The 19,594-nt window shown below is 42.7% G+C and overlaps 1 protein-coding gene across 1 annotated transcript in view; it reads left to right on the plus strand.

Annotated features, from left to right (window-relative positions):
- The window catches only part of LOC120039782 (zinc finger protein 850-like), a gene marked incomplete at its 3' end in the record, with an annotated part of 248,537 nt that overhangs the window by 180,863 nt on the left and 48,080 nt on the right, over positions 1-19,594 (plus strand). The window contains exon 4 of the mRNA XM_038985161.1: positions 5,997-6,668. Coding sequence (XP_038841089.1) covers positions 5,997-6,668 — 672 coding nt within the window. The remainder of the gene's footprint in view (positions 1-5,996; positions 6,669-19,594) is intronic.

Below are 19,594 nucleotides of genomic sequence, written 5' to 3' on the forward strand. Positions count from 1 at the left end.
TTTTTACAGTCATTTTCTTATCGGGTGCATGCTTATTAGTAACTGGGATAAGCAATTTCATAAATGTGTCAAGGGCAGCGTCTGGTTGCTCATCATTACACACCACGGACCAACAAATATTATTTACATAAAAAACATAGGAATCACTACAAAACGTATTGTATGACCTCTTGTACACAATATTAGGCCCAGCCTTTGGAACTTTGGTTTTCCTAGATATGGCTACTATATTGTGATCACTACATCTGATGGATCTTGGAATCCAAGATGGCGTAGCAGTCAGATGTCCTTTGTCCTCGTCCTGTCCCGTGTATATATTTTTTATATATTTTTTCTTCGCATTTCTTTTTATATATATATTTTTTTCTTCTTAAAAACTCAACTTCAAAACACTCTCCTGCAACCTACCTCACCAAATGTGGTGCGGATCTGTTTTTTTTTTCTCCTCAAAGGTATTATTCACCTCGTATCCGAAATCTACAACAGAAGCTAGCCAGAAGTTAGCCAGCTCACAAGCTAACGTGAGTAGTTCAGCTAACCACAGCTAGCGCTTATCAGCTATCCTTTAGCTCGGAAAACTATTGCCAGTTTTGTACAACGCGACTCAGACCAGAGCATACCAGACCTATTTTCTCTCCATATCCCCGGATTTTTACCGCAAGCTCTGGACATTTACACCTGGATCTTGCAGCTAACTAGCTGCTATCCGAGTGACTATTGGCTAACATCAATTCCGGAGCAAACACCAATTATCCCGGAGCTAGCCAGCTGAAGAGTTCCATCAGCCACTCCTGGGCTACAATCACCTATCCGGACCCGTTTTACTGCCGATGCGGAGCCCCACCGGGCCTTCACGACTGGGATACCGACGTTATCTGCCCGAGGGAGTTATTCATCTAGCCAGAAGTTAGCCAGCTCACAAGCTAACGTGAGTAGTTCAGCTAACCACAGCTAGCGCTTATCAGCTATCCTTTAGCTCGGAAAACTATTGCCAGTTTTGTACAACGCGACTCAGACCAGAGCATACCAGACCTATTTTCTCTCCATATCCCCGGATTTTTACCGCAAGCTCTGGACATTTACACCTGGATCTTGCAGCTAACTAGCTGCTATCCGAGTGACTATTGGCTAACATCAATTCCGGAGCAAACACCAATTATCCCGGAGCTAGCCAGCTGAAGAGTTCCATCAGCCACTCCTGGGCTACAATCACCTATCCGGACCCGTTTTACTGCCGATGCGGAGCCCCACCGGGCCTTCACGACTGGGATACCGACGTTATCTGCCCGAGGGAGTTATTCAACTGGCCCCTCCATCGCGACGTAACCTGAACGCCCATATGCTAACTGCGGCCCGCTAATCGTTAGCTGTCTTGAGCATATCGGCTGCTATCTGAACAGGTCTATCAAACAATCTTACGCCGCGGGCTAGCTTAGTGGAGGCCTCACTGCTCCATCTACGGCTGCCCCCTGGACACTATGATCACTTGGCTACATAGCTGATGCTTGCTTGACTGTCCATTAATTCACGGTACTCCATTCCGTTTATTTGTGTTTTATCTGTCGGCTCTGTGCTTTAACTCAGGATCTGTGTGTAGTTAATCCGACCCTCTCTGCCTAGCCGTCGCCATTTTTACCTGCTGCTGCTGTGTTAACTGACTAGCTGCTGTTATCTCACCTGTTGTTTTAGCTAGCTCTCCCAATCAAGACCTGCAATCACTTTATGCCTTATTGTATGTCTCCCTCAAATATCAATATGCCTTGCATACTGTTGTTCAGGCTAGTTATCATTGTTTTGGTTTGCAATGGACCCCGTAGTTCCACTCTCCGTACCTCCGATACCTCCTTTGTCCCACCCCCCACACATGCGGTGACCTCACCCATTGAGACCAGCATGTCCAGAGATACAACCTCTCTTATCATCACCCAGTGCCTGGGCTTGCCTCCGCTGTACCCACGCCCCACCATACCCCTGTCTGCACATTATGCCCAGAATCTATTCTACCACGCCCATAAATCTGCTCCTTTTATTCTTTGTCCCCAACGCTCTAGGCGACCAGTTTTGATAGCCTTTAGCCGCACCCTCATCCTACTACTCCTCTGTTCCTCGGGTGATGTGGAGGTAAACCCAGGCCCTGCATGTCCCCAGTCACCCTCATTTGTTGACTTCTGTGATCGAAAAAGCCTTGGCCTCATGCATGTCAACATCAGAAGCCTCCTCCCTAAGTTTGCCTTACTCACCGCTTTAGCACACTCTGCCAACCCTGATGTCCTTGCCGTGTCCGAATCCTGGCTTAGGAAGGCCACCAAAAATTCTGAGATTTCCATACCCAACTATAACACTTTCCGTCAAGATAGAACTGCCAAAGGGGGAGGAGTTGCAATCTACTGCAGAGATAGCCTGCAAAGTTCTGTCATACTTTCCAGGTCTATGCCCAAACAGTTCGAACTTCTAATTTTAAAAATTAATCTCTCCAGAAATAAGTCTCTCACTGTTGCCGCCTGCTACCGACCCCCCTCAGCTCCCAGCTGTGCCCTGGACACCATCTGTGAATTGATCGCTCCCCATCTAGCTTCAGAGTTTATTCTGTTAGGTGACCTAAACTGGGATATGCTTAACACCCCGGCAGTCCTACAATCCAAGCTTGATGCCCTCAATCTCACACAAATCATCAAGGAACCCACCAGGTACAACCCTAAATCCGTAAACATGGGCACCCTAATAGACATTATCCTGACCAACCTGCCCTCCAAATACACCTCTGCTGTCTTCAATCAAGATCTCAGTGATCACTGCCTCATTGCCTGTATCCGCCACGGGTCCGCGGTCAAACGACCACCCCTCATCACTGTCAAACGCTCCCTAAAACACTTCTGCGAGCAGGCCTTTCTAATCGACCTGGCCCGGGTACCCTGGAAGGATATTGACCTCATCCCGTCAGTTGAGGATGCCTGGTCATTCTTTAAATGTTACTTCCTCACCATATTAGACAAGCATGCTCCGTTCAAAAAATGCAGAACCAAGAACAGATATAGCCCTTGGTTCACTCCAGACCTGACTGCCCTCGACCAGCACAAAAACATCCTGTGGCGAACTGCAATAGCATCGAAGAGCCCCCGCGATATGCAACTGTTCAGGGAAGTCAGGAACCAATACACGCAGTCAGTCAGGAAAGCAAAGGCCAGCTTTTTCAAGCAGAAATTTGCATCCTGTAGCTCTAACTCCAAAAAGTTCTGGGATACTGTAAAGTCCATGGAGAACAAGAGCACCTCCTCCCAGCTGCCCACTGCACTGAGGCTAGGTAACACGGTCACCACCGATAAATCCGTGATAATCGAAGACTTCAACAAGCATTTCTCAATGGCTGGCCATGCCTTCCTCCTGGCGACTCCAACCTTGGCCAACAGCCCCGCCCCCTCCGCTGCTACTCGCCCAAGCCTCCCCAGCTTCTCCTTTACCCAAATCCAGATAGCAGATGTTCTGAAAGAGCTGGAAAACCTGGACCCATACAAATCAGCTGGGCTTGACAATCTGGACCCCCTATTTCTGAAACTGTCCGCCGCCATTGTCGCACCCCCTATCACCAGCCTGTTCAACCTCTCCTTCGTATCATCTGAGATCCCCAAGGATTGGAAAGCTGCCGCGGTCATCCCCCTCTTCAAAGGGGGAGACACCCTGGACCCAAACTGTTACAGACCTATATCCATCCTGCCCTGCCTATCTAAGGTCTTCGAAAGCCAAGTCAACAAACAGATCACTGACCATCTCGAATCCCACCGTACCTTCTCCGCTGTGCAATCCGGTTTCCGAGCCGGTCATGGGTGCACCTCAGCCACGCTCAAGGTACTAAACGATATCATAACCGCCATCGATAAAAGACATTACTGTGCAGCCGTCTTCATCGACCTGGCCAAGGCTTTCGACTCTGTCAATCACCATATTCTTATCGGCAGACTCAGTAGCCTCGGTTTTTCTAATGACTGCCTTGCCTGGTTCACCAACTACTTTGCAGACAGAGTTCAGTGTGTCAAATCGGAGGGCATGTTGTCCGGTCCTCTGGCAGTCTCTATGGGGGTACCACAGGGTTCAATTCTCGGGCCGACTCTTTTCTCTGTATACATCAATGATGTTGCTCTTGCTGCGGGCGATTCCCTGATCCACCTCTACGCAGACGACACCATTCTATATACTTCCGGCCCTTCCTTGGACACTGTACTATCTAACCTCCAAACGAGCTTCAATGCCATACAACACTCCTTCCGTGGCCTCCAACTGCTCTTAAACGCTAGTAAAACCAAATGCATGCTTTTCAACCGTTCGCTGCCTGCACCCGCACGCCCGACTAGCATCACCACCCTGGACGGTTCCGACCTAGAATATGTGGACATCTATAAGTACCTAGGTGTCTGGCTAGACTGCAAACTCTCCTTCCAGACTCATATCAAACATCTCCAATCCAAAATCAAAGCAAGAATCGGCTTTCTATTCCGCAACAAAGCCTCCTTCACTCACGCCGCCAAACTTACCCTAGTAAAACTGACTATCCTACCGATCCTCGACTTCGGCGATGTCATCTACAAAATAGCTTCCAATACTCTACTCAGCAAACTGGATGCAGTTTATCACAGTGCCATTCGTTTTGTTACTAAAGCACCTTATACGACCCACCACTGCGACCTGTATGCCCTAGTCGGCTGGCCCTCGCTACATGTTCGTCGTCAGACCCACTGGCTCCAGGTCATCTACAAGGCTATGCTAGGTAAAGTGCCGCCTTATCTCAGTTCACTGGTCACGATGGCTACACCCACCCGCAGCACGCGCTCCAGCAGGTGTATCTCACTGATCATCCCTAAAGCTAAAACCTCATTTGGACGCCTTTCCTTCCAGTTCTCTGCTGCCTGCGACTGGAACGAATTGCAAAAATCTCTGAAGTTGGAGACTTTTATCTCCCTCAACAACTTTAAAAATCTGCTATCCGAGCAGCTAACCGATCGCTGCAGCTGTACATAGTCCATCTGTAAACTACCCACCCAATTTACCTACCTCACCCCCCATACTGCTTTTATTTATTTACTTTTCTGCTCTTTTGCACACCAGTACCAATATCTCTTCTTGCACATGATCATCTGATGATTTATCACTCCAGTGTTAATCTGCTAAATTGTAATTATTCGATTTATTGCCTACCTCATGCCTTTTGCACACATTGTATATAGATTCTCTTTTTTTCTACCATGTTATTGACTTGTTTATTGTTTACTCCATGTGTAACTCTGTGTTGTCTGTTCACACTGCTATGCTTTATCTTGGCCAGGTCGCAGTTGCAAATGAGAACTTGTTCTCAACTAGCCTACCTGGTTAAATAAAGGTGAAATAAAAAAAAAAATAAAAAAAAATTGCCAATAAAAGCCTTTGACACTTATGAAATGCTTGTAATTATACTTCAGTATTTCATAGTAACATCTGAAAAAAATATCTGAAGACACTGAAGCAGCAAACTTTGTGGAAATTAATATTTGTGTCATTCTCAAAACTTTTGGCCACAACTGTAGCTCGCATTCTGTATCATACAGCTATGAAAGTTATATATTTAGAACCACCTGCTCGATTGGAATTAAGCGACGCCTGTGTCTTGAGTGTCCAAGAACGGTTTAGTTTTTTGTGTTCTGACTTGTAAAACAGGATGAATAAAATAAGTAATGTAAACATTATCAGTAATTACCAGGAAACTCTACAACATTTGTTTGAAAATCACACCAAGATTGTTAAAACTGGCCTTAGGTTATTGAGCGATCTGATTAGGATTTACCCTCGTAGCAAGGCCTATTTATCATGTGGAGGTTTCATTCAGGTCTCTTTTTTTAAAAGCACACTGTCTTTGGCAGGAGAAAGACCAGACTCAGAGGAACCAGAGCCAGGGACGTCCAAACCAACAAGAAGACACCAGTGTTCCCACTGTGGAAAGTGTTTTAACCAGTTAAGGGACCTGAAAGAACACGAGAGAATACACACAGGTGAGAAGCCTTACCACTGCTCCCAGTGTGGCAAGTGTTTTAAACAGTTAGGGAACCTGAAAGAACACGAGAGAATACACACAGGTGAGAAGCCTTACCACTGCTCCCAGTGTGGAAAGGGTTTCAGCCAGCCGTCGAATCAGAAACGGCATGAGAGAATACACACAGGGGAGAAGCCTTACCACTGCCCCCAGTGTGGAAAGTGTTTCAACTGTTCAGGGGAGCTGAAAAACCATGAGAGAATACACACAGGGGAGAAGCCTTACCACTGCTCCCAGTGTGGCAAGTGTTTTAAACAGTTAGGGAACCTGAAAGAACACGAGAGAATACACACAGGTGAGAAGCCTTACCACTGCTCCCAGTGTGGAAAGGGTTTCAGCCAGCCGGCGAATCTGAAACGGCATGAGAGAATACACACAGGGGAGAAGCCTTACCACTGCTCCCAGTGTGTAAAGTGTTTCAACCAGCTGGGGGAGCTGAAATGGCATGAGAGAATACACACAGGGGAGAAGCCTTACCACTGCTCCCAGTGTGGAAAGAGTTTTAACAATTTAGGGAACCTGAAAAAACATGAGAAAATACACACAGGGGAGAAGCCTTACCACTGCTCCCAGTGTGGAAAGGGTTTCAGCCAGCCGGCGAATCTGAAACGGCATGGGAGAATACACACGGGGAGAAGCCTTACCACTGCTCCCAGTGCGGAAAGAGTTTTAACGATTTAGGGAACCTGAAAAACCATTGATCTCAATGTGGAAAGTGTTTCAACCAGCTGGGGGAGCTGAAATGGCATGAGAGAATACACACAGGGGACTTGCTGTCTTATATTGTTGACTGATAATGATTACCTGTTTCTACTATATGAACTTGAATTGTACAAAGTATACTAAAACATATATTTGTATGTTTTTATTAGAAAACATGAATTGAATATGGAGTTTGAATATAGAGTAGGTCAGATTCCATCTGTTTTAAATGGTCCTTTTTTAAACTCTGACACTGTGTGTGTGTTTATCTGTGTGTCATTCCTCCAGCACTGCAGATACTCAAGTGATATTTGGATGTGATGCATTTGTTCCGTTGTTTACATTTGCAATGTTGGCCCACTGATGATTTAATGAAATGAAAATGTTCACAGACTCTGTAATAGAAAATGTTAATTGTATGTGTCCACATATCTGAGTATGTGACTTGTGGTGGATGAATCAGAATTAGTTGGGTAACATAGATAATTAAGATGTCTTATCTGCATAATATGCTGATGTGATATACTTGTTATTAGAATGTATCCCTTCGGACTCTGGTGTTGGCAGTTGCACTTCTTCTCTCAGCTGGGGCTCAGTCACCTAGGGCCCAGAGAGGGGAGAGGTCAGGCTTGTCTTTCACATGTCCCTGGTGCTATGCAGAATATCAGGAAGGGAAGAGGACAGGAGGGAACATTGTCTTCATATGTGAATGTATCTGTTAAACTATGTGAAGGGATGGTGTGATTAATGGGGAACCAATTACTGCTTTCCACAATGTCTGTGCGCAAGTCACTCCCTCCTTTGGCATTGGGGGGAGGTGTATGGCAGTGTCTGGAACCATTGTATGTCCTCTCTGATCCTGGGATAGTGTATGACCTAGAGGCTCACTCCCCTCAGTGAGCTTGTCCAGGAGTGGGGTCAAGAAGGGGTTTTACTTGAGATGGGAGTATCTAGAGTTGACAATTGAGTTATGCCATTGGATGAGTTGGTGTTTTTGTGCTATGAAGTACCAGGAACGAGATTAGAACCTCGTTTTAGGGACCAAACTGAACGATAATTTATAGCGAATGCTATCTGGCTACGGGATACTCCTTTCTCATTATAAAGTCTCACTTTGTGAACTGTTCCTAATATCTGTGGTTTGTTATGTCGGCTAGGGGGTGGATCTTTGCTATAAAAGATCTCAGTAGCCATTGTGTTGCCACTCTCAACGGTTCATTAGAAATAGTGAATTGTTGAAAGTCATTGCAAAGATCTTATTATTAAAGATGTAGTTTAAGTATAACTCTGATTGGTGTGTGAAGATTTAAAGTATAACTCTGATTAGTGTGTGAAGTTTGTCTGTCCTCATTTGGTAATACAGAAATTAACCACCACAGACTAACCTTGTGAAACTGACCTATTATAATCTCCTGTTCCTGGGAGTATCATCCTGCATTGCAAACCAGTTTGCACCTGTGCCCTTTGTATGAATAATATCCCACCCAGGAACAGGAAACTATAAAGATATGTGCTCATCACCCAATGCTTCAGGAATTCAGACTGTCTACACTGCGCTGTGTAACTCTGTTATTCTCTCTGAGCTCAGAAATAAAGAATCTTAGTTTGACTTGGACTCCAGCAGATCCTTATTTTATAATATCCACCACAACTCTCCCACGGATTGCTGTTTATCATTGTCTCAATGAAGAGTTCTTTGTTTTCCTTTCCTGGGGTCATTTACAAGCCTCCCACTGGTTGAATAAACGTTGTTTCCACGTCATTTCAACAAAACAAATCCATGTGATGATATTTGATTAATGTGGAAAACTGATTGGATTTGTAAAAAGCCATGAACATCAGGTATGTTTTATTTTTCACTGAACTGGCAACCTAAATCCAATGACAGGTGACATTTTGTGTTGATTTCATGTTGAATCCACTTTAGTTGAGGACTCAAAGAAATGTAAAGAGAAACTAGACGTTCAACACGTCTGTGCCCAGTGGGCTGGTTTGAATACGTGGCAGGTGTTGGATCAATATCCACCTTAGTAGCTAAGTTTCATGCAATTTGCGCCAGATTTCCATGTGAATATTCTCAAATCTGCATAAAACAATATACACATTTTCCCATCAGAAATGTTTGCATCAAACAGACTTATTGTGGATAAAAGGCTTTGCGTTATGACGTAGTGCACAAGAAAAATAACGTTTGCTGTTAAATTCCCATGTACCGAATGAAAAATACAAGTTAAATTGGTTTCCATCACATTTTCAACTCTCCTGATGGTTTTAAAAACTTGTGTAAAATAGAAAACATGCTCTTGTCCCGTGCACTGTAGTCAGCAGCTCACATATACAGTGATGGTAGGCTACCTACATGATGAGATTATTATGGATGAGAGAGATATTATTTTATTTGTCAAATGCCAGCCAAGCATCAATCATCATGTCACCAGAATAAGACCATCAAAATGTATTGGAAAGGAGCATCAAGCTCATCACATGCAGTTTCACCACCCTGTGAAGTTCATAACTTATTTTGTCTGTAGCCTAATAAACTGCATGGTTTCCCAAGTCGTAGAGGGAGGACCACACAACATATCATCACGTGACTCCAAGTTAAATAAGATGTGATGGTTAGTATATAAATATTTGTGGATAAATGAGTTTCCACCGCCATTTCTTGCTCATACATTTTTACTGACACAAAAAGACCCCACCATGTCAAACAAACTAACAAATTGTCTATCTGCATTAATAAAAGTGTACAGGCATATTCTGTTTCCATCAGCCTGGTCATTACTTTTGAAATGGTTGGATCAATATCCACCTTCATGATATGGATGAAGCCTGATTTGGAATGTCTGAGTAGTTCTATCTGATGTCATAATACACTCCTCTGATAATCAAGTGATATTTAGAATGTCTGAGTAGTTCTATCTGATGTCATAATACACTCCTCTGATAATCAAGTGATATTTAGAATGTCTGAGTAGTTCTATCTGATGTCATAATACACTCTGATAGTGATCCATTTGCTCCATTGTTTCCATGTCAGTCTGATGATTTATATCTGACAGAGGGGCTTTAAAGGAATAGTATGGTCACATTTACAGGTTGTGGCTCAGTATTCTTAGTATGATGTGAAAAAAGAACAATCAACTATTTATTGATAATGTATATTCCTATTCAGCTTCTACATCTGCATAGAGGCAAACCGTATCTTAAAGTTGATTAAATATATATATATATATAAATTGTACACTTTTATTTTCACAATTTGAATTATTATTCATCAAAAACTATACCAACAATACACTGCAGCTTTGACATCAAGAAGAGATTTGGCTGATGGGTGGTGGTGCTACTATATAGGTAAGGCTGTCCAATATGAATGTTCAATACACACAATAGGTTGATCAGTAGCCAGATAGCTAGCTGCTACAGTCCAATATGAATGTTCAATACACACAATAGGTTGATCAGTAGCCAGTTAGCTAGCTGCTACAGTCCAATATGAATGTTCATTACACACAATAGGTTGACTGTTGACCAATATGAATGTTCATAATGAGGAAAAAATAAAGGTGGGCTCTCCTGTCAACATGGGGCTCCTGCTGCAGGTAGCCTAGCGGTTACTAGTGTTGGGCCAGTAACCGAAAGATCTCTGGTTTGAATCCCAAAGACAACTAGGTGAAAAATCTGTCAATTTGCCCTTGAGGACAGCAGCAACAGGAGCCTCATGTTTCTCCCATTATTCTCTGCAGATCCTCTCAAACTCTGTCAGGTTGGATGGGGAGTGTCACTACAAAGCTATTTTCAGGTCTCTCCAGAGATGTTAAATCGGGTTCAAATCCGGGCTCTGGCTGGGCCCCTCAAGGATATTCAGAGATATCTCCCAAAGCCACTCCTGCATTGTCTTGGCTTTGTGCGTAGGGTCGTTGTCCTATTGGAAGGTTAACCTTTGCCCCAGTCTGAGGTCCTGAGTGCTCTGGAGCAAGTTTTCTGAAATTGTCTCTCTGTATTTTGCTCCGTTCATCTTTCCCTCGATCTTGACGAGTCTCCCAGTCCATGCCGCTGAAAAACATCCCCACCGCATGATGCTGCCAACCCCATGCTTCACCGTAGGAATGGTGCCAGGTTTCCTCCAGACGTAACCCTTGGCATTCATCAGACCAGAGAATTTTGTTACTCATGGTCTGATAGTCCTTTAGGTGCCTTTTGGCAAACTCCAAGCTGGCTTTCATGTGCCTTTTACTGAGGAGTGGCTTCCGTCTGGAAACTCTACCATAACGTCCTGCTTGGTGGAGTGATGCAGAGATGGTTGTCCTTCTGGAAGGTTCTCCCATCTCCACAGAGGAGCTCTGTCAGAGTGACCATTTGGGTTCTTGGTCACCTCCCTGACCAAGGCCCTTCTCCCCCGATTGTTCAGTTTGGCCGGGCAGCCAACAGTAGGAAGGGTTTTGGTGGTTTCAAACTTCTTCCTTTTAAGACGATGGGGACCTTCAATGCTGCAGAAATGTTTTGGTCCACTTCCCCAGATCTATGCCGTGACACAATCCTGTCTCGAAAGGAGTATGTCACATCAAATACAGGCTACTTAAAGTTCTTGAGAGAACACACATATGCTCGTACACTTGTCTCATTTTTACAAAAATAGAATTGTGCTTTTGGTCATGCAATATTTTCTTTATATATATATGTACACTGATCATACCAAACATTTGGAGAGAAATAAACATCCTAATAAGGACTAGGAACCTCCTCCTTTTCCCTCAGAAGAGCCTCAATTTGTCGGGGCATGAACTCTTCAAAGTGTCCAAAGCCTTCCACAGGGATGCTGGCACATGTTGACTCCAATGCTTCCCCCAATTGTGTCATGTTGGCTGGATGTCCTTTGGGTGCAGTCTTCACTCCTCAGAGAAGGATGGTCTTCCCCTTCCTCCTCTGAGGAGCCTCCACTGCACCCAAAGGACATCGAGCCAACATGACATAATTGTGGGAAGGGATTTTCAGTGAGTTTCAGAATAAAATAAATTGGTAAAACATTAATAAATTATAATTTTTGGATAAAACTATACTAAATATAATCACATCAACAAATAATTGAATAAAAAAATAATTGAATAAAACATACTATTTTGCGTCCTCCTCTGGGTACATTGACTTCAATACAAAAACCTATGAGGCTCATGGTTCTCAAGGCTTCCATAGACTTAAACAGTAATTATGACAACTTCCGGAGGACATCCTCCAACCTATCAGAGCTCTTTCAGCATGAACCTTCTCCGCTGTGCAATGCGGTTTCCGAGCTGGTCATGGGTGCACCTCAACCCCGCTCAAGGTACTAAACAATATCATAACCGCCAACGAGATGAGACAATACTGTGCAGACGTATTCATGGGTTGGCACCCCCCATTGGGTTGTGCCATGGCGAAGATCTTTGTGGGCTATACTCGGACTTGTCTCAGGATGGTAAGTTGGTGGTTGAAGATATCCCTCTAGTGGTGTGGGGGCTGTGCTTTGGCAAAGTGGGTGGGGTTATATCCTGCCTGTTTGGCCCTGTCCGGGGGTATCATCGGAAGGGGCCACAGTGTCTCCTGACCCCTCCTGTCTCAGCCTCCAGTATTTATGCTGCAGTAGTTTATGTGTCGAGGGGCTGGGGTCAGTCTGTTATATCTGGAGTATTTCTCCTGTCTTATCCGGTGTCCTGTGTGAATTTAAGTATGCTCTCTCTCTTTCTCTCTTTCTTTCTTTCTCTCTCTCAGAGGACCTGAGCCCTAGGACCATGCCTCAGGACTACCTGGCATGATGACTCCTTGCTGTCCCCAGTCCAGCTGGCCGTGCTGCTGCTCCAGTTTCAACTGTTCTGCCTGCGGCTATGGAACCCTGACCTGTTCACCGGAGGTGCTACCTGTCCCAGACCTGCTGTTTTCAACTCTCTAGAGACAAACGTTTCTTAAACAGAAAAAAACAGCATAAACATACCTGAATTTGTCAAATAAAATCAAACTTTATTTGTCAAATGCGCCGAATACAACAAATGTAGAACTTACAGTGAATTGCTTACTTACAAGCCCTTAACTAACAGTACGGTTCAAGAAGAGTTAAGAAAATGAGCAAATGACCAAAAGTAAAAAATAATAAAAAGTAACACAATAAAATAACAATAACAAGGCTATATACAGGGGATACTGGTACCGAGTCAATGTGCGGGGGTACAGGTTAGTCGAGGTAATTTGTACATGTAGGTCGGGGTGAAGTGACATTTCATAGATAATAAACACCAAGTAGCAGCAGTGTACAAAACAAATGAAGGGTCAATGTAAATAGTCCAGGTGGCCATTTGATTAATTGTTCAGCAGTCTTATGGCTTATGGGGGTAGAAGCTGTTAAGGAGCCTTTTGGTTCTAGACTTGGTGCTCCGGTACCGCTTGACGTGCGGGAGCAGAGAAAACAGTCTATGACTTGGGTGACTGACAATTTTTGGGTCTTTCTTTATATAGGTCCTGGATGGCATGAAGCTTGGCCCCAGTGATGTTCACTACCCTCTGTAGTACATTACGGTCAGATGCCGAGCAGTTGCCATACCATGCGGTGATGCAACCGGTCAGGATGCTCTTGATGGTGCAGCTGTATAACTTTTTGAGGATCTGGGGACCCATGCCAAATCTTTTCAGTCTCCCGAGGTGGAAAACTTGTTGTCGTGCCCTCTTCACGACTGTCTTGGTGTGTTTGGACCATGATAATTAGTTGGTGATGTCTTCACGACTGTCTGTCCATGTGTCACTGTCTGTCACCTAAAAAACGTATCTCGACCTGTGTGCACCTACATTCTAAACTTTAATTCATAGGCAGGTTGTAGCAGCCTCATGATGGGTATAGGGAAAATTCTAGTATCATGTATTAGCCTAAACCTATTGCTGTTTCATTGAACAGGGTGAACGGAATATGAATGACAGTCATCTAATATGCTGTAATAGAAATAAGGCCATGCTCATAAAAAAACAAATCGTTCTGCCTCATCTTAAACGTCACTGTTAGGGTGGTGGACCACTCTTAGTACACATGGGAAACTGTTGAGCTGGAAAACCCCAGCAACTTTGCAGTTCTTGACACAAACCGGTGCACCTGGCACCTACTACCATCCCCCGTTCAAAGACACTTAAATATTTTATCTTCCCCATTCACCCTCTGAATGATACACATACACAATCCATGTCTCATTTGTCTCAAGGCTTAAAAATCCTTATTTAACCCATCTCCTCCCCTTCATCTACACTGATTGAAGTGGATTTAACTAGTGACATCAATAAGGGATCATAGCATTCACCTGTATTCACCTGGTCAGTTTCTGTCATGGAAGGAGCAGGTGTTCTTAATGTTTTGTAGACTCAGTGTAAAGCACTACAGATAATCAAGTGCTATTTGAATGTGACGCATTTGGTCTATTGTTTACAGCGGGGTTGGGAAATTCCAGTCCTCGAGGGCCTGATTAGTGTCACAGTTTTGCCCCAGCCCCAGCTAACACACCAGACTCCAATAATCAACAATTCATGATCTTCAGTTTAGAATGCAGTTTGATTAATCAGCTGTGTTTGCTAGGGAGAGAGAAAACGTGTGACATCAATCAGGCCCCGAGGACTGGAGTTGCCCACCCCTGGTTTACAGGATGATTTGTATCTTAAAGAGCGTAGCTTTAAGGGAATAGTACCGTCACATCTAAATAAAAACGAATGTAAAAAATGAACAGAGCAAATGTGTATTAAAACACTACCTAATCATATAAGTATTTATTCAACATTTACATATTCATATTGTAATGAAACAGTAGCGAGCAGGTCTCGAACCCTCGACCTTCTAGCCCGAGGTCCGGCGCGCTATCGACTGTGCCGCAAAAGCATGCTCGTGCGGCAGGGTCGATTTTCGCGATTATAAACCCAGGGTCGCTATTATTATTACACTATTGAGCTTCTACGTCTGTACACAGGACGGTATTATTTGTAAGACGTAAGAGAAAACATATCAGCTTATTGTTAAATTATTATGACGTTCTTTACAATACAAAAGTGTAGTAACTACTGTTTCCAAACTGCGTTACCCACTCCAGTCAGCAGAAGGCGAGTTTTCAGGGGATGCTTCTTGCGTGACGTATAATCTAGTGGACGGGACAGGAGGCTTCTTCAACAGCGACAAAAGGCTTCTGGTTTAACCACGCGGAGCTTTGCTAGCAAACCTAAAACTCTTTATACCATTCTTGTGTATATTACTCTTAGTGTTTCGAACGTAATTCTGTTTACCTATCTACTGGTTCATTTATAAACGTAATTTGCTTGTTAAATTAGCAATGTGTTACATTGATACTGCACTAGGTTAATTTCCCGGAGCATAAACGCACAAATCTAGACGGAGAAAGAAACTGGTGAAAGGAGGCAAAGAGGCTTGAAGAATGAAAATGGAGAAACAAGAGGATGATATTACAGTGAAAGAGGAAGATGGGAAAGAGGTTGTCAAAGTGGAAAAAGAGGTAGAAGCTTTCAGAATCAAAAAGGAGGAAGATGCCGTAAAATTGAAAGAAGAGGAAGAACCTTTTCGAGTAAAAGAGGAGGATATCTCAATAAAAGAGGAGACTGAAGTTCCGATTACCACCAGTGAGTACTGTCTTAAAAACAGGGGCACAAACTATGCAGTTGTTTAACTAATGTGTGGTTTTTAAGGGGCATTATACTGAAGTTCTGCACTTTGATATGTTGTTCAGTACTGTAGGAGTTGTTTAAGGGGCAATCTGCCATTGGTACATATATTTTGTGCACTTCAAAATTGTATTTATTGAATTGTCTGTGGTCTATAATTAAAGTGCACTTATTCTAATATAACAGGCTTTTAAAATATAATATACAGTGCATCATTTCTACTTAAAATATCAGAGGGACACAAATTGAACCCATTTTGTTTAAAGGCACTTTAACATTTGCATCACAGTGGTGGGAAAAGTACGCAATTGTCATACTTGACTAAAAGTACAGATACCTGAATAGATAATTACTCAAGTAAAAGTGAGTCACCTAGTAAAATACTTCCTGAGTAAAAGTCACAAATATACTGAAGTACCAAAAGTAAAAGTATATAAATAATTTCAAATTCCTTATATTAAACAAACCAGATGGTGCCATTTTCTATTTTTTTTATTTACGGATAGCCAGGGACACACTCCAACTCTCAGACAATCTACAATTGAAACGTGTGTTTAGTGAGTCTGCCAGATCAGAGGCAGTGATGATTACCAGGGATGTTCTCTTGATTAGTGAGTGAATTGGACCATTTTCCTGTCCAGCAAGACTCTGTGATTGTAATAGATGGTCATAAGTTTACAATCTGTTTGATGTTCTCATTCACACAGGAGAGAGACGTGACTATCCTGGATCCTCTGGGGAGCATCAACAACATCCTGCTGACGAGGAAGAGAAGAGTCTCTCCAGATCAGAACACCAGATGGTACAGCTTGGTTTGGTCTAGCATACAGCTTGCTCTATCGGGGTCTGGGCTGGGTTTCTGTAAAGCACTTTATGACAACAGTGACATCAGCATCCATAATGATATGTGTCTGTGTCCCCTCTTTATGATTACCAGGACAACGCTAGCCCTTCCTCCCTCCCGGAGTCCCCATGTCGTGCCTCTCCCGGTAGCACCTTACTGCTGGGTATGAAGAGGTTGTCTGTGCAGCTGGTGGACTGCAGGAAAACAACGGGGCTGAGTGGAACTGTGAGAGGAAGAGAAGAGAAGAAAGGATCAGATTTGACTCATCAAGGTAAGTGCTGTAGTTTAGTTTGAACAAATACAATAGATCTGGTATCTGTTACCAGGACAACCAGCAGAGTTCTGTTAGTTGACATGAAGATGGACTGGTATCTTTTACTAGTAGGGCTGTCACAGACTAATAAAAATCTTGTTTGACTTAGTCACCTGTTCTTTCGACCAATCAATTGGTACACATTTTAAACGTGTATTTCTATATATGCACTACCGTTGAAAAGTTTGGGGTCAATTAGAAATGTCCTTGTTTTTGAAAGAAAAGCACATTTTTTTGTCCAATAAAATAACATCAAATTGATCAGAAATACAGTGTAAACATTGTTAATGTTGTAAATGACTGTTGTAGCTGGAAATGGCAGATTGTTTTATGGAATATCTACATAGGCGTACAGAGGCCCATTTATCAGCAACCATCACTCCTGTGTTCCAATGGCACTTTGTGTTACCTAATACAAGTTTATAATTTTAAAAGGCTAATTGATCATTAGAAAACCCTTTTGCAATTATGTTAGCACAGCTGAAAACTGTTATGCTGATTAAAGAAGCAATAAAACTGGCCTTCTTTAGACTAGTTGAGTGTCTGGAGCATCAGCATTTGTGGGTTTGATTACAGGCTCAAAATGGATCAATTAGCCTTTTAAAATGATAAACTTGGATTAGGTAACACAACGTGCCATTGGAACACAGGAGTGATGGTTGCTGATAATGGGCCTCTCTACGCCTATGTAGATAATCAGCCATTTCCAGCTACAATAGTCATTTACAACATTGACAATGTCTACACTGTGTATATGATCAATTTGATGTTATTTTAAATGGACAAAAAAAGGCTTTTCTTTCAAAAACAAGGACATTTCTAAGTGACCCCGAACTCTTGAATGGTATTGTATATCCTAACACCATCCATGTTGTAAACAGCATTCTGCATGAATTCTTACTCAACTTGCAACAAAACAATTTTATGAAATCTAATTTTGTTAGAAATCTAAAATTGTTTAACATGGTCAAGTTCGGTTTCTGTGCAATCTTCAGACACTCTAGAAGGCAACCAAACTTGTTTCATCATTCTACATGATGTATTGGCTATACAACACCTGAATTAGCCCATGAAGGGTCTTGGTCCAATGACCACCTATCGTTTTGAAACCTAGCTAGATAGCCAATGAGCTGGGCTTTCCAGCAGTATGTGAATGCCGTTTGTAGGACAAACAGCCATCATGCTAGAGCTGTGCACAACAGAGTTCATTCTCTGGTGAAAGGAAACAGGACGCACTGTAGTTTACGTTTCACAGCAGTTCCTTCTCTTCTACAAACTTCTCAAATCTGAAAAAGTTAAACATGGCTACTAAGAGTGGAAAAGCTAAATCTCAGTCCAAGTATAAACATTTTGATGATATTATTGCAGAAATTGACCAGGAGAGTGACACAGAAGGAATGGATGAGGACTCTGTGAGTGACCACAGTTATGATTCCAGCGCGGAAGAAATGTTTTTGGAAGGAAAAGATACACTTTTAGACCAGTAAGTAAAATAGGTTTTTGCTTCTCATGCTAATGCAGTTGTTTAAATGGTCGCATATTCATTTGATCTTTTTTATTTATTTATATATATTTATACACACAGTCGAAGTTTACATAAACTTAGGTTGGAGTCAGTATAACTCGTTTTTCAACCACTCCACAAATTTCTTGTTAACCTCACTAGGGTATGTGGGACGGTAGCGTCCCACCTCGTCAACAGCCTGTGAAACTGCCAGGTGCCAAATTCAAAACAGAAATCCCATAATTTAAATTCCTCAAACATACAAGTATTTCACACTATTTTAAAGATACACCTGTTGTAAATCCAGCCAAAGTGTCCGATTTCAAAAAGGTTTTACGACGAAAGCACACAAAACGATTATGTTAGGTTAGAGCCAAGTCACAGAAAAATACAGCCATTTTTACAGCCAAAGAGAGGAGTAACAAAAAGCAGAAATAGAGGTAAAATGAATCACTAACCTTTGATGATCTTAATCAGATGACACTCATAGGACTTCATGTTACACAATACATGTATGTTTTGTTCGGTAAAGTTCATATTTATATCCAAAAATCTGACGCTACTGTCTCACTTGGCCAAAAGCCAGAGAAAATGCAGGGCGCCAAATTCAAATGAATTACTATAAAAATCTAACTTTCATTAAATCACACATGAAAGAGACCAAATTAAAGCTACACTGGTTGTGAATCCAGCCAACATGTCAGAATTCAAATAGGCTTTTCGGTGAAAGCAAACAATGCTATTATCTGAGGATAGCACCATAGTAAACAAAGAGAGAGAAGCATATTTCAACCCTGCAGGCGCGACACAAAATGCAGAAATAAAAATGTAATTCATGCTTTAACTTTGACGAGCTTCTGTTGTTGGCACTCCAATATGTCCCGTAAACATCACAAATTGTCCTTTTTTTCGATTAATTCCGTCGATGTATATCCAAAATGTCCATTTATTTGGCGCATTTGATCCAGAAAAACACCGGTTCCAATTTGTGAAACGTGACTACAAAATATCTAAGGTTACCTGTAAACTTTGGCAAAAAATGTCAAACTACCTTTGTAATACATCTTTTGGTATTTTTTTACGTAAATAATCGATAAAATTGAAGACGGGATGATCTGTGTTAAATGATCTGCGGCCCACAACAATGGCCGGAATGGAGTAGAATTGAACAGCACCAAACAGACCATGTTGCTTGATACCATTCCACTCACCCCACCCCGGCCACCACTATGAGCCGTTCTCCCCTGACCAGCCTTATTCACCATTGATAAACACACACTTCACCGTCGTGATTATGTTCCCTCTACTCTATATAATAGACATCTGTTTATTTTACGTGTCGATACAGGGCTCATCTGTAGAAGTATTCTTACTGATTGTTTTTTCTTACACAGTGCCAGGGACTCGGATGAACAATGGGAACCCACAATGTCAAGGTGTCCATCCCCCACTAATTCAGACGCTGAAGCTGGTTCATCCAGCCGGACCCCTGCTGTCTCC

The sequence above is a fragment of the Salvelinus namaycush genome, unplaced genomic scaffold, assembly GCF_016432855.1.
Source record: "Salvelinus namaycush isolate Seneca unplaced genomic scaffold, SaNama_1.0 Scaffold3, whole genome shotgun sequence".
Lineage (NCBI taxonomy): Eukaryota > Metazoa > Chordata > Actinopteri > Salmoniformes > Salmonidae > Salvelinus > Salvelinus namaycush.